This window comes from Amblyraja radiata, chromosome 16 (assembly GCF_010909765.2).
Source record: "Amblyraja radiata isolate CabotCenter1 chromosome 16, sAmbRad1.1.pri, whole genome shotgun sequence".
NCBI classification, from domain to species: domain Eukaryota; kingdom Metazoa; phylum Chordata; class Chondrichthyes; order Rajiformes; family Rajidae; genus Amblyraja; species Amblyraja radiata.
In genome coordinates this window covers 32,472,672-32,498,859 of record NC_045971.1, presented here as the reverse complement: position 1 = coordinate 32,498,859, position 26,188 = coordinate 32,472,672, and the positions used below count along the sequence as shown (strand labels likewise).

Sequence of the window (26,188 nt, the reverse complement as noted above, 5' to 3'; positions counted from 1 at the left end):
GGAGGAAAGTGGAGCACCTGAAGGAAACCCACACAGACATAGGGAAAACGTGCAAACTTCACACAGACAGCATCTGAGATCAGGATCGAACCCGTGTCTCTGGCTCTGAAGCAGCAGCTTCAGAGCCAGAGACATAGTTCAGAGCAGGTATGCCTAGCAGAGCAGGTAAGAATGGTTCATAGCAGGTATGCCTACCATTGTGCCATTTTGCTTTGCATTGTAGTGACAAAGCTGAAGCCATTACTCCTCCTTTACCTTTGAAAATAATAAAATTCCAGTACTACAGGAGATGATGAAAAATTATTTCACCTATTCGTGTTAGGAGTCTGGAACTCAGAGACTCTAAAGAGGCAGAGGCAGAAAGCGTCATCACATTTAAACTGTTCATGTAGACTTGGCACGGTGTGAACCCGGTGTGGGAATGGTTAGATCGGGAATTTTGTTTTAGAACCAGCACTGACAAGATGGACTGAATGGCCTCATTTTGTGTCATAAGTTATCTGCTTTTCTACCTTGCAATGCATTTTAAAGGGTAACTCAATAAGGTTCAAAACTATAGCCACACAATTATCTAAACTACACATTTGGATCCTACTATAAATAAAGATAAGAGAGACAACTAACAGGATATTCCAAACAAAGTGAAGTGCAGGAAGGAGTAGATACCAATATCAGGGAGAGAACATTCCACAGTTGCGAAAGACCTCGAGGGTCTGAGCTATGGGGAGAGGTTGAGCAGACTGGGACCCTGTTCCCTGGAGCGCAGGAGGATGAGGGGTGATCTTATAAAGGTGTATGACATCATGAGAGGAATAGATTGGGTAGATGCACCGAGTCTCTTGCCCAGGGGAATCGAGAACAAAAGGGCATAGGTTTAAAGTGAAGGGGGAAAGGTTTTATAGGTACATGAGGGGTAACCTTTTAATGCAAAGGGAGGTGGATGTCGTCCACAGAGCGCAGAGAATTATTGGGACACAGCTACCAGCCTTGGAGGGCATCTACCACACACGGTGCCTCAGGAAGGCCGTCAGCATCCATAACGACTCCTCACACCCTTGTAACGGACTGTTCAAACTACTTCCCTCCGGCAGACGTTACAAGGCCTTCTACGCCCGAATCTCCAGACTCAGGAACAGCTTCATTCCCAGAGCTATAGTGGCTCTGAACCGGCCCTGCTGAGTGCCCCCCACCCCCCCTGGACTGTCTCCCTCGGATGGTCACATCGCACAGACACATCTGCACTTTAGTCTGTTTGAACTGTTTTGACTATTTTACTGTTCTTTTTACAATCCATTTTCTTGGGATATCTAAATCCAAATGTTATTAGTTATTTATGTTATGACATCGGTTGGAAGCTGCATGCCAAATCTTGTTGCACTGATGTGCAATGACAATAAAATATATTATTATTATTATTATTATTATTATTATTATTATTATTATTATTATTATTATTATAATTATTATTATTATGATGTATGGAATGAGCTGCTGGAGGAGGTAGTTGAGGCAGGTACTCTCGCAACGTTTAAGGAGAAACATCTTCAGATACATGGATAGGACATATTTAGAGGGATAGGGGTCAAATGCAGCCAAGTGGGACTCGTGTAGCTGGGACGTGTTGGTCGGTGTGGGCAAGTTGGGCCAAAGGGCCTGTTTCCACACTGTATGACTATGACCTTAACATCACAGAGGAAGACATTGTTTTTTGAGTATATCTTTGTGCGACCTAAGAATGCTAAAGATATTTTTGTATTTCTCTTTGAACCTCCAAGGTAATCAGTACTTCCTTGAAGGTTCTCTTGATGCTCTGCTATGTGGGAATAGCTCAGATGCTGGGTAAGTAGTCTCCTGTTATCCTCAACTCCTGATCGAACAACTGTATTGTCAGGCTGCCGAAACCTCCAACTGTGCCTATAACTGCATGCTTGCTTCAATACTGAGCGGCAGGAAAATGCAGCAATCACTAATGCTGTAGGATGAGGTTCATCTGGAGCCACCATCTTTATGAAAGGCAAGTCTGGAGTTGACATGGCTGACATGTAACACAACTGCCTGTTGTTGGTGATAAATCTCTGAACAAGTGCAAAGAGGTTGTCTTAAGGTTGTCTTAAAAGGGTTTAATTCCCTCTGTAGGCTATTTTTACCATTCTGGTTTGCATATTTTCAGCCAGGGTGCCTAATTCAGAAGGTTACGTTTTCAATTCACACCCCAGAAATCGGAGTGCATAATTTGATTTTATCCTCTCATTCAGCGTAGAGATGTTCTTCACTTCTATTTTTTTTATTTCTGTCCCTTTCTCCATCATCCCCGCTCTCTCGCATTCTTCACCCAGGCCAGTAGTTGTGGATTAAACATAATGGTTCCACAAATCTATCACCTAATCTGATTTGGTCTCCAGGATTAGAGGAGACAGCATTATTTACAATAATCTCTTCCCATTGTGCTAAATCTAAAGATGTACAACTAAGTTAAGGGCCTGTCCCACTTTCACGACCTAATTCACGACCTCTGCCAAGTTTGACCTTGACACATACTCGCAGCATGGTCGTCACAAGGTCGTAAGAGGTTGCAGGAGGTCGTAGGTAGGTCGTAGCAGGCTGTGATGCTAGTCGTAGGTACTCGTGGCATCAAGTAGGTCGGGGCGTTTTTTCTAGCCTGATGAAAAATATCCACGAGTAAAAAAGGTTGTGAATTAGGTTGTGAAAGTGGGACAGGCACTTTACAAATCCAATCTTTGCTAAGCATCTTCAAGCTGGAAAATAGAAAGATCTAAATAATTGTCTGGAGATTGACAACAACTGATTGTCCAGGTCTGGTGACGGAGTTATGCACTGATCTATACCTCCTCTTCCCTACATTAGGAAAACAACACCGGATATTTCTGGTGGGAATGATTAAAGTAGATGTAAACACTTACTTTATTCGCGCTATTATGACAACTAAAGACAATCTTCAATTTTTTCTTGTTTAATTTTACCATCTTTAATTTACCATCTTTAATCAAATCTCCAAATAATGTGAGAATTGTACATATAGAAACATAGAAAATAGGTGCAGGAGGAGGCCATTCGGCCCTTCAAGCCAGCACCGCCATTCATTGTGATCATGGCTGATCGTCCCCTATCAATAACCCGTGCCTGCCTTCTCCCCATATCCGTTGACTCCACTAGCCCCTAGAGCTCTATCTAACTCTCTCTTAAATCCATCCAGTTACTTGGCCTCCACTGCCCTCTGTGGCAGGGAATTCCATAAATTCACAACTCTCTGGGTGAAATTTTTTTTTCTCACCTCAGTCTTAAATGACCTCCCCTTTATTCTAAAATTGTGGCCCCTGGTTCTGGACTCGCCCCACATTGGGAACATTTTTCCTGCATCTAGCTTGTCCTGTCCTTTTATAATTTTATATGTTTCTATAAGATCCCCCCTCATCCTTCTAAACTCCAGTGAATACAAGCCTAGTCTTTCAATCTTTCCTCATGTGACAAGCCCACCATCCCAGGGATCAATCTCATGAACCTACGCTGCACTGCCTCAATCACAAGGATGCCCTTCCTCAAATTAGGAGACCAAAACGGTACACAATACTCCAGATGTGATCTCACCAGAGCCCTTTTCAACTGCAGAAGAACCTCTTTACTCCTATACTGAAATCCTCTTGTTATGAAGGCCAACATTCCATTAGCTTTCTTCACTGCCTGCTGTACCTGTAAGCAAACTTTCAGTGACCGGTGTACAAGGACGCCCAGGTCTCATTGCACCTCCCCCTTACCTAACCTAACCTCATTGAGATAATAATCTGCCCCCTTGTTTTTACCGCCAAAGTGGATAACCTCACATTTATCTATATTATACTGCATCTGCCACGCATCTGCCCACTCACTCAACCTGTCCAGGTCACCCTGCAACCTCCTATCATCCTCTTCACAGTTCACACTGCCACCCAGCTTTGTGTCATCCGCAAACTTGCTAGTGTTGCTCCTAATTCCCTCTTCCAAATCATTAATATATATGGTAAACAGTTGCGGCCCCAACACCGAGACTTGCGGCACTCCACTCACCACTGCCTGCCATTCTGAAAAGGACCCGTTCACTCCTACTCTTTGCTTCCGGTCTGCCAACCAATTTTCTATCCATGTCAACACCCTACCCCCAATACCATGTACTCTAATTATAGTCACCAGTCTCCCGTGAGGGACCTTATCAAAGGCTTTCTGAAAGTCTAGATACACTACATCCACTGGCACCCCTTCATCCATTTTACTTGTCACATCCTCAAAAAATTCCAGAAGTTTAGTCAAGCATGATTTCCCTTTCATAAATCCAAATTGACTTGGACTAATCCTTTTACTGCTATCCAAATGCCCCATTATTACCTCTTTAATAATTGACTCCAGCATATTTCCCACCACCGAAGTCAGGCTAACTGGTCTGTATTTCCCCGTTTTCTCTCTCGCTCCTTTCTTGAAAAGTGGAATAACATTAGCTATCCTCCAATCCACAGGAACTGATCCTGTATCTATTGAACATTGGAAAATGATCACCAATGCGTCCACTATTTCTAGAGCCACCTCCCTGAGGACCCTGGGATGCAGACCATCAGGCCCAGGGGATTTATCATCCTTCAGTCCCATTAGCCTACCCAATACTATTTCTCGCCTAATGAAAATTTATTTCAGTTTCTCTACCCCCTTAGATCCTCTGTCCTCCAGTACATCTGGGAGATTGTTTGTGTCTTCCTTAGTGAAGACAGATCCGAAGTACCAATTCAACTCTTCTGCCATTTCCTTGTTGCCCACAATAATTTCACCCGTGTCTGCCTTCAAGGGACCCACATTTGACTTTGCTACTCTTTTTCCCTTAACATATCTAAAGAAGCTTTTACTGTCCTTCTTTATATTCCTGGCCAGCTTCCCTTCGTACTTCATCTTTTCAGCCCGTATTGCCCATTTTGTTTCCTTCTATTGTCCTATGAAAGTTTCCCAATCCTCTGGCTTCCGGCTACTTTTTGCTGTTTTATACATCTTTTCTTTTAGTTATATTCTATCCCTAACTTCTCTTGTCAGCCACGTTTGCCTCCTACTCCCCTTAGAATCTTTCTTCCTTTTTAGAATGAAATGATCCTGCGTCTTCCGGATTATGCCCAGAAATTCCTACCATTGCTGTCCCACTGTCATTCCTGCTAGGATCCCATTCCAGTCTACCTTGGCCAGCTCCCCTCTCATGCCTTCATAGTCTCCTTTGTTCAACTGCATCACCCGCACTTCCGATTTAACGTTCTCCTTCTCAAATTGCAGATTAAAACTAATCATATTATGATCACTACCTCCAAGCGGTTCCTTTACCTCGAGTTCTCTTATCATATCGGGTTCATTGGACAACACTAAATCCAGAATTGCCTTTTCTCTGATCGGCTCCATTACACGCTGCTCTAAGAATCCATCTCGGAGGCATTCTACAAACTCTCTTTCTTGGGGTCCTGAACCAACCTGATTTTTCCAGTCTACCTACATATTGAAATCTCCCATCACCACAGTGGCATTACCTTTGTTACATGCCAGTTTTAACTCCTGCTGCAACTTACACCCTAGATCCGGGCTACTATTTGAGGGTCTGTAGATAACACCAATTAGTGTCTTCTTGCGTTTACAATTCCTCAACTCAATCCACAGTGATTCTACCACATCAGTCCCTATGTCTTCCCTCGCAAGGGACTGAATTCCATCCCTCTCCAGCAGAGCTACCACCCCTCCTCTGCCCACTTGCATGTCCTTTCTATAGAATGTATCATTGGGTAGTTTATAATAGTCATGTGCTTCTTTCTGATAATATGTTTAGTATATATAAATGTGTTGAATGCTGTGACATCTCTTGATATTCCAAAGAAAATCAGGTAACAACAAACTACAGTAATTCACTGGCTACAACCGGCAGATAGTAGATGATAATAAGCACCAGATCCCACCTCAACTCAAGGCTTCTGCAGCATTTGAATGTGTATTATTGATCATAGTTTACCATAATAGTCTTTATTCTTTAGCCATTGCCTGCCTTTTCAAATAAGTGGATGAACTCTTTGTAGGTGTGCAAGAGAATTTTCTCAGTGTTATTACCAAAGATTATTCTTCAGCTTTCTCCATTGAACGAGATGACCTGCTTATTTATTTCATTGTTGCTCCCTTGGCTGTACTGAAGGAAAATTGGCTGCACCTTATGTCAACATAACAGCAGTGATAGTGAAATTCTTTAAGAAAGAACTGCAGATGCTGGAAAAATCGAAGGTAGACAAAAATGCTGGAGAAACTCAGCGGGTGAGGCAGCATCTATGGAGCTCGGCCCAAACCTTCGCCCCATAGATGCTGCCTCACCCGCTGCGTTTCTCCAGCATTATTTTCTACCTGTGAAATTCTTTAAAATCTCTCAAGAACATTATTTGTGTTCTGTGAGTGCTGCATTATTAAAATGAAACCCTCACTTCTTGGTGTTGAATTTTAACCTAATTATTTACTTGCTGGCTTTTGCAGGAAATGTCCCGATGGTTACATGTGCATGAAAGCTGGGAGAAACCCTAACTATGACTACACCAGTTACGATACGTTTGGTTGGGCATTTCTGTCACTTTTTCGACTAATGACGCAGGACTTCTGGGAAAATCTATTCCAATTGGTGAGTGTTGCCAGTCATTGCCTGTTCAATATATTTTGTTTTCTCTCCACTATCACCACCACACTCAGAATCACTGGAGAGTGCTAGAGAGAGAGTGGCTTGAATATTGGTTGTGAAATGATGTTGTAAAAATGCTCAAAAGGACTTGAGCAGATTAGATACAAAATGTTGTGATTCTTAATGGGACGGCACGGTGACACAGCAGCAGATTTGCTGCCTTACAGCACCAGAGATCCGGGTTCGATCCAGAGTCTGTACGTTCTCCCTGTGACCTGCTTGGGTTTTCTCCGGGATCTCCGGTTTCCTCCCACAGTCCAAAGACGTACAGGTGTGTAGGTTAATTGGCTTCGGTAAAATTGTAATTTGTCCCTAGTGTGTGTAGGATAGAGTAAGTGTGGGAGGATCGCTGGTCGGCGCACACTCGGTAGGCCAAAGGGCCTGTTTCCACGCTGTATTTCTATACTAAACTTAACTAAGTGAAGGATAAATACAGATGCATTGGTTGCGAACATAAAAATAAGAAGCCATAAATGATAGAGAGAAAAGATTTTAAAAAAAGTACAACTGAGCCATTCTGTATGTAGATCATGTGATAATTTACTACACAGCCTCTGGTGCTGTTTCCAGTTTAGTGTTCATAAGATCATATGTGATAGGAGTAGAATTAGGCCATTCGGCCCATCAAGTCTACTCCTCCATTCAAACATGGCTGATTTATCTCTCCCACCTAACCTCATTCTCCTGCCTTCTCCCCATAACCTCTGACACCTGTACTAATCACGGAGGTTTCATCATTTCTTCCTGTAGTGCAGCAAAATGTCAGTTGCATAGAGCAGGCAATATCAGGTTGCAATACGATAATACCCAGTTAATTATTTTTCATTACTTTTGTGTGGATGTTAAATATTGACTAGCACACCAGCAATAAATCCTGTACTCTCATTTTATGCATCATCTAAATATTGACTTGGACACAGGGAAAAATGCCAATGAATCATCCACATGCATCAGGCTAAATATCGACAAGGACATAAGGAATAAATCTCATGTTCTCATTTTATGAATCATCCAAGAGGTGGCACTTACAGGGGTGCAACATTCCCTCAATGCCTCAGCAGTGAGAGGCTAAAATTCTATTCTCAAGTATCAGAAGTAGAACTAAAAACCATAGCACCCCCAATTCAGGGCCAATGTTGCTACCAACTGAGCTATAGCCCTCAAATTTGGAAGAGTGCAGATATCACAGAATCACACTGTTGGGCAGACAGTAGAGATGGTGAGGAGAGGGGGCAGGGCCATGGAGTGCTCCAAAAAGATAATACTGACGTATCACTGAATTAATAACCAGCATGCATGAACATAGGCGAGCAAACTGAAGAATGGGGCAAGAGACAGAGTTATGGATGAGTTCACGTTAATGGAAAGTTGAAATAACATCAGACATCCAGACAACCATGGTCAGCTTAGTTCCGCCATGAGGACATTTCAAAAGTCTAAAGATAGCAAAGAATGGATGCAGATTTCAGCAGATGAGCTGAGCAGGCACGGAGTCAGGGGACTTGAGTTGGAAAAAGATGGTCTTTCTCTTTTCTTTATCTATATCCACTACTCTCACATTTCTTAAGAATATCGACAATGACTTCATAGCACTGTTTCTCCATCTCCATTCCCATCTATTTCTACCTTCTCTTTTCTTCACTCCTAATTTTTGTTTCTATCCCTGTCTCCATCAATGCCACATTCATCAATGCCACATCCACAATGCCACTCCATCAATCCCACATTCCTCACCCACTTCGTGCTATCTGCTTCAACAATTACATGAGATTACATGAACTGTTATTGCCAATGTCAATTATGTGTTGTTCTGTCAGGAGTGCATTACTTGCTCTGAATGGGGTTTGAATAAATGTATTCATTCCAGTGAGGCCAGAGATAGGTTTCAGTTTGATTGTATTGGCTTTTTCAATGCAATTTCCTTGCTATACGCAAAAAGTTGTGGAATTTTGAGCATGAATTGTATTTGATACAATTGAAGTTTCCGCAGTTTTTTCGGCTCTTTTTAAACACATTGTGTTTGGAGCTGTCCCTGCCTACAACCCTAGACATGCTCCAGAAGAATTTATCATCATTGAGTGTTTCCGTTAATTGTGTTCAAATGCGGGCTGTCGAGAGATCCTGGAATGATTAAAATCATTCTTTTGCTCACAATACGTTTTCAACATTTTTTGTTTAACTGATTAAAGGAATATTCCTTTACCACCATCTAACCATCTAACTACTTTCGGATATTTGTTAAAAATAATTATAATTGAAGAGTTGTTGATACTTTTTGACATTTATTATAGCAATGCTACAAAATTTTGAGATGTTAAAAATCAAGTCTGCAATTTATCCCATCAGATAAAGCACAAAAAGAAGTTTAATTTGACACCTAATTCACTTTCATATCTTCAATATTAAAAAAGTTATGGCCATTTTCATACTCGGAAATTAGCATCTTGTTCCCTATTGCTTTTCCATTGACTTAACACAAAAGCTGTGATCAAGGACAGTCAAAAGCCCATAACATTCTTAAAAATTAAGAGAACTGAAAAAAATTTCAGTTATTATAGATTGAAGCATTCTGAAACAAATATTAAACAATCTTACTTGGATGAACTGAAATTAAAGCACATAATTAGTTAGTTACCCAATTGTAGCTAATTACAAAATTCAATTACTAGATCTAAACATCTATCCATTTCTTAACATTTTTAAATAGCCTAAGTGTCCAAATAACATTCACACAGGAATTCACAATATAACATGATTTTTAAATCTCATTGTCATGGATTTATAGGCCAAATGGAAGGAATTTAGTGTTTAATTCCCGTAAAATAATGGCCATTTTAATCATCTTGTGAGTGGGTTTTTGAGGAACGCGATCGTTTGGAACGTTGCGGTTGCGTATGGGTCCTAAATTCAGATTCAGATTCAGATTCAGATTCAACTTTAATTGTCATTGTCCGTGTACAGTACAGAGACAACGAAATGCATTTAGCATCTCCCTGGAAGAGCGACATAGCATATGATTTGAATAAATATTTACATTAGCATATATACAGACATAGTGTTTTTCCTGTGGGAGGAGTGTCCGGGGGGGGGGGGGGGGGGGGTGATTGGCAGTCACCGAGGTACGTTGTTGAGTAGAGTGACAGCCGCCAGGAAGAAGCTGTTCCTGGACCTGCTGGTCCGGCAACGGAGAGACCTGTAACGCCTCCCGGATGGTAGGAGGGTAAACAGTCCATGGTTGGGGTGAGAGCAGTCCTTGGCGATGCTGAGCGCCCTCTGCAGACAACGCTTGCTTTGGACAGACTCAATGGAGGGGAGCGAGGAACCGGTGATGCGTTGGGCAATTTTCACCACCCTCTGCAATGCCTTCCGGTCGGAGACAGTGCAGTTGCCATACCATACTGTGATACAGTTGGTAAGGATGCTCTCGATGGTGCAGCGGTAGAAGTTCACCAGGATCTGAGGAGACAGATGGACCTTCTTCAGTCTCCTCAGGAAGAAGAGACGCTGGTGAGCCTTCTTGATCAGAGTTGAGGTATTGTGGGTCCAAGAGAGGTCATCTGAGATGTTAACACCCAGGAACCTGAAGCTAGAAACACGTTCCACCTCCGTCCCGTTAATGTGGATGGGGGTGTGCGTGCCGCCCCTGGACTTCCTGATGTCTACAATGAGCTCCTTGGTCTTCTTGGAGTTAAGGGCCAGGTTGTTGTCAGCGCACCATGCTGCTAAGTGCTGGACCTCCTCCCTGTAGGCCGACTCATCGTTGTTGCTGATGAGGCCAATCACCGTTGTATCATCTGCATACTTGATGATGGTGTTAGTACCATGTACAGGTGTGCAGTCATAGGTGAAGAGGGAGTAGAGGAGGGGGCTCAGCACACAGCCCTGTGGAACGCCGGTGTTCAGGGTGAGGGTTGAAGAGGTGTGCTTGTCTAACCTAACAGACTGTGGTCTGTTGGTTAGAAAGTCCAGTATCCAGTTGCAGAGGGAGGGATCGATGCCCAGGTTACCGAGTTTGGTGATCAGTTTAGATGGTATAATGGTGTTGAATGCTGAGCTGTAATCGATGAACAGCATTCTTACATAAGTGTCTCTGTTGTCGAGGTGGGAGAGGGCGGAGTGAAGTGCCGTTGAGATGGCATCCTCCGTACTCCTGTTCTTGCGGTAGGCAAACTGATAGGGATCCAATGTGGGGGGTAGGCAGCTTTTGAGGTGTGCCAGGACCAGCCTCTCGAAGCAATTGGTGATGATGGGAGTAAGTGCAACTGGGCGGAAGTCGTTGAGGCTTGCCGCAGTGGAGTGTTTTGGCACTGGCACGATGGAGGTGGTTTTAAGGCATGTGGGGACAACTGCTTGGGCAAGTGACAGGTTGAAGATGTCAGTCCAGACGTCTGTCAGCTGCGCAGCACAGGCCCTGAGCACGCGCCCGGGGATGCCGTCAGGGCCAGCAGCCTTACGTGCATTAGTCCTACTCAGTGCCACGTATACGTCGTAGGGGGTGAGTGTGAGGGGTTGGTGATCGGCAGGGAGCACAGCCTTGATGGCTGTCTCTAGATTGTCCCTGTCGAAGCGGCCATAGAAGTGATTAAGCTCCTCAAGGAAGGAGGCGTCGCTGGATGTGGGGGTGGTGTTGGAGGGTCTATAGTCCGTGATGGCCTGGATGCCTTGCCACATGCGTCGGGGGTCGGAGTTGTTGTTGAAGTGCTCCTCAATCCTGAGCTTATGGCAGTGCTTGGCCTTCTTGATGCCCCTCTTCAGGTTAGCCCTGGATGAGCTGTAGGCTCGAGCATGGATGTGGGGGTGGTAGGCTAAATCACCGTTTAGCAACGTAAAATGTGGATTAAAGGCATCTTAAGAAGCACTTTTATACATAAAATAAATGGCTTTCCTTTACCTGTCCCGTACCCCGTGAAATCCATCCCCGTTGTCGGCGTTGACGGCTTTAGAAACTGACTTTTAAATTACTCCAGCTCAGAACTTGTCGGGCGATTAAAAAAAAAAAAATTCACAGAACGGCTGTCGGAACAATATATATCCAGGACAGATAGGAGAAAAAAAATCATTTTAACCCCCCCCCCCCCCCCCCCCGTCAAAGGCGCCCAAGTCGCGCACACGGCCAGTGGCAGAATTGCAGCGCCGCTGAAGGTAAGTTTTGTAACATACCTATATACCTATTTATTAATCAGGCTTTATCAATTTATCACCTTTAAAAATATCAAATAAATATAAATCGTAATTACCTAATATTTATTTTGTTTTAAAGCGCTTGCCTATTGGTTCGGGTAGATTTTGCATTCAAAGTGGAAACTTATTTGATTTCATTTGTTTAATATGCTTTATCGGAAGCACATCTTGTTGCATGAAAATAATTAGATTTTTGTCTTGTTCAGCCATGTTCTTTCTTCCAAGTAACCTCAATAATAAAGAAAGTGGTCAGGTTTTACTGAGATGGATGAGAGAGGACAATAAATACATGGAGAAGCATGCATTAGAATCACCATCTACATCTTGCAATGGCAAACTGTACAAAATATAAAGCAAACAACTTTGTTTGTGAACTTTATAATAGAATTCTACTTACTATATAGCCAATGCTTAGATTTTAAGTTATGAATAACAAGTTATTTAAGTGTGTACTTACATGTAAGCACAGAAATCCTTTTCAGAGTAAAATATATAAAATAAGATCCTACCTGTAGAAATGACTAAATGATAGTGGATTACGTCGGGAAAACGAATAGACCATGATCCCTTCCACCCATCATGTCTATGTTAACCATCAAATTCTCACAGTATCTATACTAATCCTATTTACAGCACTTATTCCGTAGTCTTCTCTGCTTTGTCAATCAAATTTCTCATCCAAATGCTTCTTAAATATTGTGAGAGTACTCCATTAACTTCTCAGGCAATGTTTTGCAGTTGGCAATAACCAACTGAGTAATAAAATTTGTCCCCCAATCCTCAGAAATCTCTTGCACCTCACCTGAACCCTATGCCCTAACACTACCTAAATAATTTTCAGTAGCTAATGCCGCTATAAAAATATCACAATACGATATGATAGAACTTTATTTATCCCACGAGGGATAAATTTATCCCATCTGTCATAAAAAAACACAAAATACATGAAACATGAAATTGAAGTGACGAGTGGAAAGGCTTCGGGGATGTGCAAAGTTTGGGGGGGGGGGGGGGGGTGGAGTCAGTCTCAGTCTACCCCACGACAGAAGGGGGAGAAGTTGTAAAGTATGATAGCCCCAGGGAAGAAGGATCTCCTGTGGCGTTTAACATTCAGTGAACATAAAACTGAATGAACCACAGACGGTGATTTAGGCAGTAGATTTATTATCAATTGAGGGAAAGCTTTGTGAACGAGGTTCTAATATCAACTGCAAGTAAAAACAAACTGCTGAACAAACTCAGGGTCTGAACATCGACCATTCCTTTCTTTCCACAGATGTTACCTGTCCGCTGAGTTCCCCCACCAGTTTGTTTATTGTTCCAGATTACATCATCTACAGTCCATAATTCAACAATGTTTTAACTAAAATCAGCTCTCCCTGATTATTCTGCATTTCAAGTCACTTGTATATTGTAGCACAAAATACTTTTTGCTGAAAGAAATCTCTCTGAATGTTGATTTGGTTTTATTTTAAATTCTACTCCTTCCTTGGAGAGCCAGTTCCAATGACTGAATGAATTCTTCACAGATTAGATTTGAAGATCCTTCCACACCCACTAACATCCTACTAATTTTCAAACATGGGCCATACCTTCTGGATCTCCAGACAAGGTGAAACACAATAGCCGTCTTGGTCTATTGCATCTGGAAGCAAGGAACCTCAGTCGTTTACCCTCTCAACCTTTTCTTTCTGATGAAAACATTTCTCATGTAGATCACCAATCCTCAATATTTTCAATTACTCTAGTTGCTCTCTCCTGTTGCTATTTCAGTTGCTATAAGTTACTGTAATATACAGGGTGGCACAGTAGTGCAGCTGGTTGGATCCTGACCTCGGGTACTGCCTTTTTGGCATTTGCACGTTCTCCCTGATTTTCTTCACTTGATTTTTCTCCGAGTGCTTCAGTTTCCTCCCGGGTTTGTAGATTAATTGGCTTCTGTAAATTGTCCTTAGTGTGTAGCTAGTGGATTAGAAACTGGTCGGGGTGGACTTAGTGGGCTGTAGACCTTTTTGCATGTAGAATCTATAAACTAAACTAAACTAAGCACACACAGTACTTTGCCAGAATCACTTGGCAATGCTGCTTTGCAACAGTCTGAAAGAGAATCCTTCAGCATCCAGCTGGTGAGGGATCAGAGGCAGTAAATCTTACCAGGCAATAGCCAGTAACAGTGACATCATTGTGCAGTGATCGGCTCTGCCAGTTGCAGTTAACCCAGCACACTGTGGAAAAATGTAATTGTGGGTGATGAGGGCCATCCCCTGACAATAGGACTAATGACTGCCTTATAAACTTATAACAAAAGCAGAAGTTATTGGCTTGGCAGGCCAGTCATCATATGTGGAAAGGGAAACAATTGATTCAGGTCATCTGGAGTTTTTTTTAATTTCGAGTTCCATGCAAAATTGTATAATGTGCATATAAATGAAATCATGCTACTTCAAAAAGATTTGTGTCCAGACCATTAGCTGAAATAATGATTCTGCAGCCTGCAAACTGCTATCAAAGATGTTATAGCGGGACATTGCAAATGTGAATGTAATCGGGCAAAATCAACAGGTTTTTGTGAAAGGAAATCATGCGTGTCTAATATATTGGAGTTCTTTGCAGAAGTTATGTAGAGTTCCAAGGTGCCGAGTGAAAGGTATAGTGGAAAGTAAAACCACATTTTAGGTTGACGGGCCAGTGGGAAGCATAGAGTGGGTATAAATGAAAAACAACCATAAAGCCAAGAAGCCAAGAAAGCACATCAATGCCTCTGCTTCCCTAGAAGCCTTAGGACGTTCGGCATGTCCCCAACAGCTCTCACCAACTTCTACAGATGCGCCATGGAAAGCATTTTATCAGGATGCATTTCAGCATGGTTTGGGAACAGCTCCATCCAAAACTACAAGAAATTGCAGAAAATTGTGGACGCTACTCACTCAGACCATCACAGAAACCAACCTCCCTTCCATTTAATCCATTTACACTCCACGCTGTCTCAGCAAGACCAGCAGCATAATCAAGGATGTGTCTTACCCTGGTCACTCCCTCTTCTCCCCTCTCCCATCAGGCTAGAGGAGCAGAAGTGTGTAAACGCACACCTCCAGATTCAGGAATGGTTTCTTCCCAGCTGTTGTCAGGCAACTGAACCATCCAATCAACAGCTAGAGAGTGGTCCTGGACTACTATCTTCCTCATTGGAGACCCTCGTACTATCTTTAATCGGACCTTATACAATTTTATCTTGCATTAAATGTTATTCCCTTTATTATGTATCTGTACACTGTGGATGGCTCGACTGCAATCATGCATAGTCTTTCCGTTGACTGGTTAGTATACAACAAAGCTTTTCACTGTACCTCGGTACACGTGAAAACAGACTAAACTACACTAAAGTAAACAACGTGATGTACCGCAGGGCTTGGTGCTGGAGCCTCAGGTTTATGCAATCGATATAAATTACTCGGATAAAGGCACTGAAGTTGTGTTTGCTAAATTAGTTGAAAACACAATGATAGATAAGAAAGTTGATGGTGAAGAAGGGAGGAGGCACCGCAAAGGCCTCTTCCTACCTAGCTGCTGAGGAAGCCTCCATTCTAATGTGATACCAGTAGCTCTATTCACCAATATTGTGCCTTCACAGTTCAGTTCAGTTCTGTTTATTGTCACATGTACCGATGGTACAGTGAAAAGCTTTTTGTTGCGTGCAGAAAGACAATACTTTATTACAATAAATCCATTTACAGTGTATAGATACATGGTAAGGAAATTACGTTTAGTACAAGGTAAAGCCAGCAAAGTCCGGTCACGGTCAGTCTAAGTTTCTCCCAGGTCTTTTTGGCCAAGATTCCAGTACCTGCAGTTTCTTGTGTCACCATGAGTAACCCTGCTCTTTGACATTGCACACAGCTTTCTGCAAGTCTGCCAATGGTTTAATGGCAGATATCCACCAGCCTTCTCCTATAGAATGCCACGTCAGAGCCATGATCTGAGTCCTACTGCAGAATGCCTTTAATTTAGTTTAGTTTAGAGGTACAGTGCGGAAACTGGCCCTTCGACCCATCGAGTTCGCGCCGACCAGTGATCCCCGCACGTTAACACTATCCTACACACACTAGGGACAATTTGCAATTTGACCAAGCCAATTAACCTACACGCACGTCTTTGGAGTGTGGGAGGAATCCTGAGATGCCGGGAAAATCCATACAGGTCACAGGGAGAAAGTACAAACCCCGTAGAGACGAGCACCTGTAGTCAGGATCGAACCCGGGTCTCTGGCGCTATACCTGTCCCAATGCTGGGTGGCAAATTATGGACACTGAGCTGGGCTGGTGACTGTGTAAGTGATAGTGCATGATAGTGTGTCATTATCATCACTGCCTTCCGTATTTTCCTCCATTGTCTGAATGAATTATGGAACTTGGTATCTGAAGTGTAAAAGGGGGAAGGAGAAGGGGGAGGTGAGGGATTGGTAGAAATGTACATCTGTGACATAAATTGGAAGAGACTGCTATTTAAGTTTAGGTATAATATTGTCACGTGTGCCGAGTTGCAGTAAAAAAACAATAGTTTTGCATGCTATCCAATGATCAGATAATACTTAATATAAATACAATCAAGTCAAATTCAAGTATAATAGGTGGCCGAAAGGGGACTATACAGAGTGCAGAATACAGTTCTCAGCATTGTAGCGCGTCAGTTCCATAGAGAGGTCTAATGTCAGCAAAGGGCTAGAGGTGAATCAGACAGTACCCCAGCTTATGGAAAGACCATTCAGAAGCCTCATGATGGAGGGGAAGAAGTTGTTCCTGAGTCTGGGGGTGGATGTTTTCAGTCTTCTGTACCGTCTGCTCGAAAGGAGCAGGGAGAAGAAGAGATGACCAGGGTGGGACTAGTCTTTCGTTGTGTTGGTTGCTTTTCCGAGGCAGTGTGAAGTTTATATGTAGTCAATGATGGGATTCTAATCTATTTGATGGACTGGACTACATCTACAACTCTGCAATCTCTTGTGGTCTAAAGCAGAGCTGAGAGGGAGATGGAATGCATGAAGATAAATTAATTGATCAATGGTTTTAAACTTCTCCCTGATCACAGGCCAAACGAGGGCTGTCCCAGGGATGTCCACCCTCATCCCTTCCATGGGGATTCAGAATTGTACATACTTGCTCCTCTCCCCTTTAGCTCTTATTGTTCCTGGCTTCAGCTTTACCCCTTGGAAGAAAGTGTGATGTCGACTATCATGTAAAATATCTGCTGGTTTAGATATGATGGTTGGATATTGGTCGTTGGCTGCAATGATGAGGCTGGGTATGTGAATATCAGCTCTCTGCTCTCATTAATAGAAAGAGAATATTTATTTCTATCTTTACTGCACTTTCTATATTTATTTTAACACTGACTTTCTACTCTAATTTACTCCACGTGGTCCAGGCTTTAGGTCATTCATTAACAATCCTTCAGTCTGGTTGAGGGGAAGCATTGTTGCTTGTTTAGCTCAGCATCTTGTGCAGACTATTTCAAACTCTCACTTGCTTATCAGAAATGCAATAGAAGAATCTGATTAACTGTGCGTGCAGTAAAGGGCCTGTCCCACTCAGGCAACTTTTTAGGCGTGAAGCCGAGAAAAAGGCCCCCTATGACAATGTCTACGACAGGCTGCCACCTAGTCGACATCAAGCTACGATAAGCTACGTCAAACGGCGTCCCAATTCTTCACGACACGCGACGTCAACCCACGACAACGTCCACGACAGACTACGACAGCCTACGACAACCAAAGTCAACTTACGTCAGCCCGCGACAAGCTACCACAAACTATGATCCTGACGGCGTCAACTGAAGACAGGTGGAGCGGTGCACTTTTTTTCAAATGACGCAACGTGACTTCTCGTGACGCTGATACTGACGCATAGCTGCCGCCACTTGAATTCGCCGAAGTCAGCACCCGGCGACAGCCAACGTTAGATGGCGTCAAACTGGCGACAGCCTACGACAACGTTTGACAGTACCTACGACAGGAGAAGTCATGCAACGTCAAGCTAACTGTTGCCGAGAGGTTTTGAACATTTCAAAACCAAGCAGCGACAAGAAAAAGGCCGTGACACTTGAGGCAACAGCTCACGACAATACAGGCGTCACGCTGTGTCACCCCGCCACCATGTGGCCACAGCCTATTCTCCTGTTATCACCGAAAAAGTCGCCAAAGTGGGGCGGGGCCCTTTAGTTACTGTACTTCATATTACTTACTTCTAGCTTATTATTTTTAACATCTTGTGAAGATACAACACACTAAAAAGAGTAATGTGCAAAAATCACCCCTGTGTATTGAAAGAGAATATTTCAGCTCACACACTTTTTCCTTTGTATGGTAAGTTTTCGCTATTAATGCCTTAGTTTATCCTCACAGACCCTGGTTCCAATTCCCTTTTCTCTCAGGTTAAACCAATATCCTCACAACAAAGATGATTTAAAAGCCATCGGTGTTGCTCGAAAATAAAAGCTGCTGCAAGGGGCGCAATATCAATACCCAACGATGGCTCCATATTTAAACTGCTCTCCACACTGTTCAATCTCGTAGTGATATCCAAGTGGTCTTGGAGGAGGGGATGCTCCTCAAACTGCGGAGCATCCGGGACAATACAGCTCACCCCCTCCATGACACACTGGTCAACCTGAGGAGCACCTTCAGCAACAGACTGGTTCCACCAAGATGCAGGACAGAACGCCACAGGTGGTCCTTCGTACCTGTGGCTATCAAACTGTACAACTCCTCCCCTTCTGTCGTGGGGTAGACTGACTCCCCAATCTTTGCGCATCCCCCAAGCCTTTCCACTCATCACTTTAATTTCATGTTTCATGTATTTTGTGTTTTATGACTGTTTGCAGATCAATTTCCCACCTGGGATAAATGAAGTTCTATCGTATTGTATCATAAATCATTGGTAGTTTGCAGCAAGATTCAGGAACAAACAGACACCATCTAACCAGGACGTTGCCTCCTCCGTTTCTCCCCCAGACCCTGCGTGCTGCTGGGAAAACCTACATGATCTTCTTTGTGATCATCATTTTCATCGGGTCGTTTTACCTGATCAACTTAATTCTGGCTGTCGTGGCGATGGCTTATGCCGAACAAAATGAAGCCACCCTCCGGGAGGCTGAGGAAAAGGAGAAGGAATTTCAAGAGATTATGGAAAGCATAAAGAAACACCAGGAAGAGCAAGAAGCTCAGGTTAGTAAATCATTCACATTCGGGGATTTATTCTGCTTGGTGTTTAGTGATTAGTTCATGTTCTAGAAGCAGAATTCAAGCCATTCGGCCCATCAAGTCTACTCCGCCATTCAAAATTGCTTTATCTTTCTTTCCCTCTCAACCCCATTCTCCTGCCTTCTCCCCATATCCCCTGCCACCCGTACTAATCAAGAACCCATTCATCTCCACCTTAAAAATATCCGTTGACTTGGCCTCCACAGCCACCAGTGGCAATGAATTCCACAGATTCACCACCCTCAGTTTTTGGAAGCTCCTGCCATTTATTGACCATCCCGCTCTGCCCTGGGGTGGTGGGCGTCTGATGTTGGAACAGCTTATTGTAACTAAGATCCTGAGAGGGAGATTGATGGGGTGGTATGGTGATGCAGCAATAGAGTTGTTGCCCTACAGCGCCAGAGACCCAGGTTATGATCCTGATTATGGGTGCTGTCCATACGGAGTTTGTACATTTTCCCTATGACCACGTGGGTTTTCTCCAGGTGCTCTGGTTTTCTCCCACATTCCAAAAACCTACAGGTTCCAGTAAAAATTGTAAATTGTAAATTGCCCCCAGTGTGTAGATTATGTACAAGTGAGCGGGGATCACTGGTTGGCACGGACTTGGCGGGTCGAAGAGCCTGTTTCCGCACTGTTTCTCTAAACTAAACCCAGATTCAAGAACATTGGAACTACATTAGACTAAGATCCTGGCTGACTGGGGGTGATTAGAACAATAGGTTTTCTTTGCTAAATTATATTTGTGAACCATTTCATGTTTCCCTTTGCTGATTCTAACATTCATTTTTGTTTAAGTGGATTTGTATTCTAAAACTGCTTTTTATGGGATTTGAACACTCATTCCTGAGACTTTCAGATTGTTCAGCAGTTGGGTATCACAGCATTTTGTTCTTCCATGTTTGCACCATCCTCTGTTCCTAGATGTGACAATTGTAGTACAAACCCAAGACAACAAGACAGGGCGGCACGGTGGTGCAGCGGTAGAGCTGCTGCCTTACACCGGGTGCGATCCTGACTACGGGTGCTGTCTGTACAGAGTTTGTACGTTCTCCCCGTGACCGTGTGGGTTTTCTCCAGGTGCTCCAGTTTCCTCCCATACTCCAAAGACGTACAGGATGGTAGGCTAATCGGCTTGAAATTATAAATTGTCCCGAGTGTATGTCGGATAGCGTTACTGTGTGGGGATCGCTGGCTGGCGTGGACTCAGTGGGCCAAAGAGTCTGTTTCTGCACTGTATCTCCGAACTAAGCTAAAATAAACAAAGTCTTTGAAGTAAAATAATTTCATTACTTATCACTTAATTTCATTTAGTTTATTATTGTAGTAATAAAGTAAACCAATAAATTAAATAAACATATCATGCTGGCTTACTCTCCCATAATTGCATAAATTATCTACCCCTAGCTCAGACACTTAATTCTTGAACTCTTGAGGCGCATGCTTAAAGCTTCACAACACTTCAATACTCTTGCTACAAGATCTTGTTAAACTGGAATGGGTGCAGAGAAGATTTATGAGGGTGTTGCCAGGACTCAAGGGCCTGAGCTGGAGGGAGAGGTAGAGCAGGCTAGGACCTTATTCCTTGGAGCGCAGGAGGATCAGGGGTGATCTTATACAGCCATAAGATCGTGAGATGAATAGATAGGGTAAATGCAGACCCTATCTTTTTTTACCCAGAGTAGGAGAATCAAGAACCAGAGGACACCTACAGGTTTAAAGTGAGGGAGGAAAGATTTAATTTAATAAAATAAAAGATTTTTTAAAGTTGAATTAAACTCCCCATGAGGGACACCTTTTTAACATAAAGAGTGGTATGTATATGGAACGAGCTGCCAGGTGAGGTACGTAGTTGAGGCAGGCACTACCACAACGTTTAAAACAATATTTGGACTGGTACACGGATAGGACTGGTTTTGAAGGATATTGGCCAAACACAGGCAGGTGGAACTAGTGTAGATGGAGCATGTTGGTTATTGAGGGCGCTGATGGATGCTCACTCTCCAACCAGCAACATCTCTCCCTGGCTACTTACCACATTCCACACCTAAACTCTGATTCTTCTCTGAAGAAGGGTCTCGAACCGAAACGTCACTTATTCCTTCTCTCCAGAGATGCTGCCTGTCCCGCTGAGTTACTCCAGCGTGGTAAGATATCTTCTGCTCTGACAATAAGTTGACATGTGTATTTATTCCTTCAGCTACAAGCTGCCAAAGACCAGGTGGGCAGCCAATACTCACTGGCGAGTGATGGAGTACGGAAGAAAGACGACGCCCTCAATGGCACTATCGAGGATGGGCACGGCCTGGGAGATGGAGGAGAGAGTCAGCGAGACTCACTCACTGTCCCGTTCACCAAGTCAACCGTATCCATTACAGTGAATGGAGTTGTTTCACAAGATGGCGAAAATGGCACGACGCCTAACGGCAGGGTTATGCCACCCACTGACACAAATAAAGTAGACTATAGTGTAGGTTTTCATTTAATATCGATTTTCAGACGTACTTTTCGTTGTGAGACTGGTTTAGCACATGTGCTTCAGGGATAAGGCAGAAAGGCAGTGACTGAATAAGCTGAAGGGTAAATGCAAAGTACTTTATCCAGTGTACAGGATCAAGAACAAGAGGACATAGGTTAAAGGTGAGAAGAATCTGCAGGGAATTATTTTTGGGGTATATTTAACGAGATTCCAGAGGTCATAGATGAGGTAGGTGCTATAACAACATTTAAAAGACATTTGGCCAAGTACATGGATAGGAAAGGTTTAGAGCGATAGGAGGCAAATGCAGGCAGGTGGGGCTAGTATGGGTGGCTTGGGTGGCATGGGCACGTTGGGCCAAAGGGCCTCTTTCCATACTATATTACTCCATGGCTATATAAGCTGCTGGATGGGAAAGTGTGCAATGGGTTTGCAGGTAAGTAAATTGTGGTTGGCATTCAGATTGTACGGAGCATGGGTCCAGTTCTTAAAAAAGGACATGAGGACTAGTAGTAACCTATACTGCCTTTTGGATGGAATTCTTTTGAATGAGAGAACTGTTTTCACAAATAAGTCATTGGCACAGTGGCGAGAGCTGCTGCCCTACAGCACAAGGGTTCGATCCTGACTACAGGTGGCGTATGTACAGAGTTTGTACGTGATCCCCGTGATTGCGTGGGTTTTCCCCACGTGCTCCAGTTGCCCCCCACACTCCAAAGATGTATAGGTATGTCGGTTAATTGGATTTGGTAAAACTGTAAATTACCCCTGCCGTGTAGGGTAGTGTTAGTGTACGGGGTGATCGCATGTCAATATGATTTGGGTGGGCCAAAGGGCCTGTTTACATGCTGTATCTCAAAAGTCATTATGATCATGACGAGATACAACAGGCCCTTCGGCCCACTATGTTCATGATGACTGTCAACCACTAATCCCACATTAATCCATGTTTTATTCTAACCGTACATTTTCTTCAACTCTCCCCACATTGTTGATTACCCAGAAGGTTTAATTTCAAATTAATTTACAAAATAACTAGAGGAAAATTGAGTAGAAATTGCATTACCCAGAAGACAGGGTGAACAGAAATGTATCAAGTAAAATGAAGAGCAAAGCCATTGTTTTTGATCCATAGCACAAACTTTATTCCTGAGATTCCAAATCTAACATCACCTTCAATCCCACCCCACCCTGACAAAAAACATTGTCTCCATCCTTGATGTTTTTGACCCCATAATCAGCTTCCAGTCACACATCCATGCTCTCAATAAAACTACCTCCTTCTGTCTCTGTTTAATTCTGCTGCTCTCTTAGTCCTTCTGAATCGCTCCTCCATATTTTTATTATCTCTGAACTTAATAATTTCAGGCTAACCTTCATGGTTCTGACGAAAGATCATCGAACTGAAATGTTGGTTTAGTTTCACACTCTACGGATGCTGCCTGACCAGCAGGGTATCTCTGGCATTTTCTGTTTTCAGAGTTGATAGTTCCTGTACTCTACCATGCGCCACTGTGCCGCTCTATCATACCTTCCATGTTGATAGTCATAATCTCTCTGGTTTTATGTTCTTCGTCCCGGTTAATGAAGGCTAATTTCCCCACAGGCCTTCCTCACCACCTTATCTAGTTTTTCTGCCATTCTGTCTTTGGACTTGTGCTCCGAGGTCCCTCTGTTCCTCAACATTCTGTAAGACCTTCCCACTCATTGTGTAAATCCTGCTCTTATTACTACTCCCAAAGTGCATCATCTCGCATTCATCTGGATTAAATTCCATCTGCCATCGCTCTGCCCATTTTACCAACTGATTGATTTCTTCCTGTAACATCAATAGTATCACATCACTGGCAACACTATCACGTTTTAGCAACAGATATTACAAAAGTATTCCCACATTTAAAGTAATTTCTTGTATTCCAAGAATGTTCTTTGCTGTCAACATACCAGGTAATAATTGTGATGAACAGAATATTCAGGAGCCAATAGACAATAGACAATAGGTGCAGGAGTAGGCCATTTGGCCCTTCGAGCCAACACCGCCATTCAATGTGATCATGGCTGATCATCCCCAATCAGTACCCCGTTCCTGCCTTCTCCCCATATCCTCTGACTCCGCTATTTTTAAGAGCCTTACTTAGCTCTCTCTTGAAAGCATCCAGAGAACGTGCCTCCACCGCCCACTGAGGCAGAGAATTCCACAGACTCACCACTCTCTGTGAGAAAAAGTGTTTCCTCGTCTCCGTTCTAAATGGCTTACTCCATATTCTTAAAATGTCGCCCCTGGTTCTGGACTCCCCCAACATCGGGAACATGTTTCCTGCCTAGTGTGTCGAAGTCCTTAACAATCTTATATGTTTCAATGAGATACCCTCTCATCCTTCTAAACTCCAGAGAATACAAGCCTGCTGCTTTATTCTCTCAGCATATGACAGTCCCGCCATCCCAGGAATTAACCTTGTAAACCTACGCTGCACTCCCTCAATAGCAAGAATGTCCTTCCTCAAATTAGGAGACCAAAACTGCACACAATACCCCAGGTGTGGTCTCACTAGGGCTTTGTACAACTGCAGAAGGACCTCTTTCCTATATTCGATTTTTCTTGTATTTCGGGAAAGTAAACCCATATAATGAAGAAGGGTCTCGACCCGAAACATCACCCATTCCATCTCTCCAGAGATGCTGCCTGTCCCACTGAGTTACTCCAGAATTCTGTGTCTACCTTTAATGTATTTACCCAATTGTTGCAAAACCACAAAATCCAGATCTTCCAATAAATGCACATGCTTTTGCACTGGAAAATTATGTCAAAGAGAGATAATGTTAATCGACAATGGCTCTTGTGTGTTGTAATTGTCAACCAGTATCTTGTTCCTAATATGTTCCTGCTCCTTTGTAGGTATCTGTGAGGGATAGTGATGACGAGATCTCTGGATCGAAACGTACCTCCATATTTCTCGAAGAGCCAGCGTCCTCAAAGAAAACTGGGAGTGTGGTCAGTGTGCACAGCACTGTCACACTCAATGGTAAGAGACTTCTACTTTTGAAAATGGGAGACAAGCAAAGAGTGAAATAAAAACATAATTTGCTGGAGAGGTTCAGATGAGGCAGCATCTGTAGAGAAAAAAATGGAGCGGCACAATGGCACAGTGGTAGATCATAAGGAATAGGAGTAGAATTAGGCCATTTGACCCATCAAGTCTACTCCACCATTCAATCATGGCTGATCTATCTTCTGCCTTCTCCCCATAACCTCTAACATCTGCACTAATTAAGAATCTATCTATCTTTGCCTTAAAATAATCCACTGACTTGGCCTCCAATTTGCTGCATTACAGCGCCAGAGTCCTGGGTTTGACTCTGACAACGGATGCTGCCTTTACAGAGTTTGTACGTTCTCTCCGTGATCCGCGTGGGTTTTCTCAGGGAGCTCCGGTTTTCTCCCACACTCCAAATACATGCAGGCTAATTGGCTTGGTAAAATTATTGTCCCTTGAGTGTAGAATAGTGTTAGTGTGTGGGTTTCGCAGGTCGGCGTGTACTCGGTGGGCCGAAGGACCTGTTTCTGTGCTATATCTCTAAAACTAAAGTTGTCATTCCAGGTCAAATGGCCCCATTCAGATGCTGTCTGACCTGCTGAGTATCTCCAGGATTTTTTAGCTCCTTCTGAAAGTTGGTGATGATCACCACTGCATCATTTTATCCTTGCTTAGTTTATTCCAATTTTTCTTGAATTTGAACAAAGAACCATTGATTGCACAAAGGAGGTGAATGTCCTCGCCTACAGAATGACAATGTAGGTGAGGACATTTCTGTTGGTCGTCCATTGCTCGTTGTTCTTCCAGCTTGGTCCAAGCAGAGTCTCCCTTGAGGAGTCCATCTCTCATTCCCAGCCTGGTAGCCTGCTGTATACTCAGAACAGCTTTGGAAAATGGGCAGGGTACTGCCCTCTCAATGCACCAGTGATCAAAGCTATCAGTATGATGCCTTTGACATTCACATTCAGTAACACTCTGGACATGCAATGTTTATCTCTAAAGACCCATGATGTGTATCTGAACGTCAAGAGCTTCAAATTCCTGGGCGTGCACATCTCTGAAGATCTCTCCTGGTCCGAGAACACTGATGCAATTATAAAGAAAACATATCAGCGCCTCTACTTCCTGAGAAGATTACGGAGAGTCAGTATGTCAAAGAGGACTCCCTCTAACCTCTACAGGTGCACGGTAGAGAGCATGCTGACCGGTTGCATTGTGGCTTGGTTCAGCAACTTGAGCGCCCAGGAGCGGAAAAGACTACAAAAAGAGTTCTTCATTAGGATGGAGAGTGACATTGTTAATTCAGAAACAAGGGTCCTGAACTTAAAGAAAGGTAACTTTGAGGGTATGAGACGTGAATGGGCCAAGATAGACTAGCAATTGATTCTTAAAGGGTTGACGGTGGATATGCAATGGAAGGCATTTAAAGACTGCATGGATGAACTACAACAATTGTTCATCCCCGTTTGTAAAAAGAATAAATCAGGGAAGGTAGTGCATCCGTGGATAACAAGGGA

At 43.3% G+C, this 26,188-nt stretch overlaps 1 protein-coding gene across 1 annotated transcript in view; it reads left to right on the top strand.

The window, feature by feature from the left end:
* LOC116982098 (sodium channel protein type 4 subunit alpha-like) overlaps positions 1–26,188 on the top strand; it is a 247,527-nt gene that overhangs the window by 117,382 nt on the left and 103,957 nt on the right. The window contains exons 8-12 of the mRNA XM_033035415.1: positions 1,776–1,839; positions 6,526–6,667; positions 18,909–19,121; positions 21,358–21,627; positions 24,533–24,659. Of these exons, the coding sequence (XP_032891306.1) occupies positions 1,776–1,839; positions 6,526–6,667; positions 18,909–19,121; positions 21,358–21,627; positions 24,533–24,659 (816 nt within the window). The remainder of the gene's footprint in view (positions 1–1,775; positions 1,840–6,525; positions 6,668–18,908; positions 19,122–21,357; positions 21,628–24,532; positions 24,660–26,188) is intronic.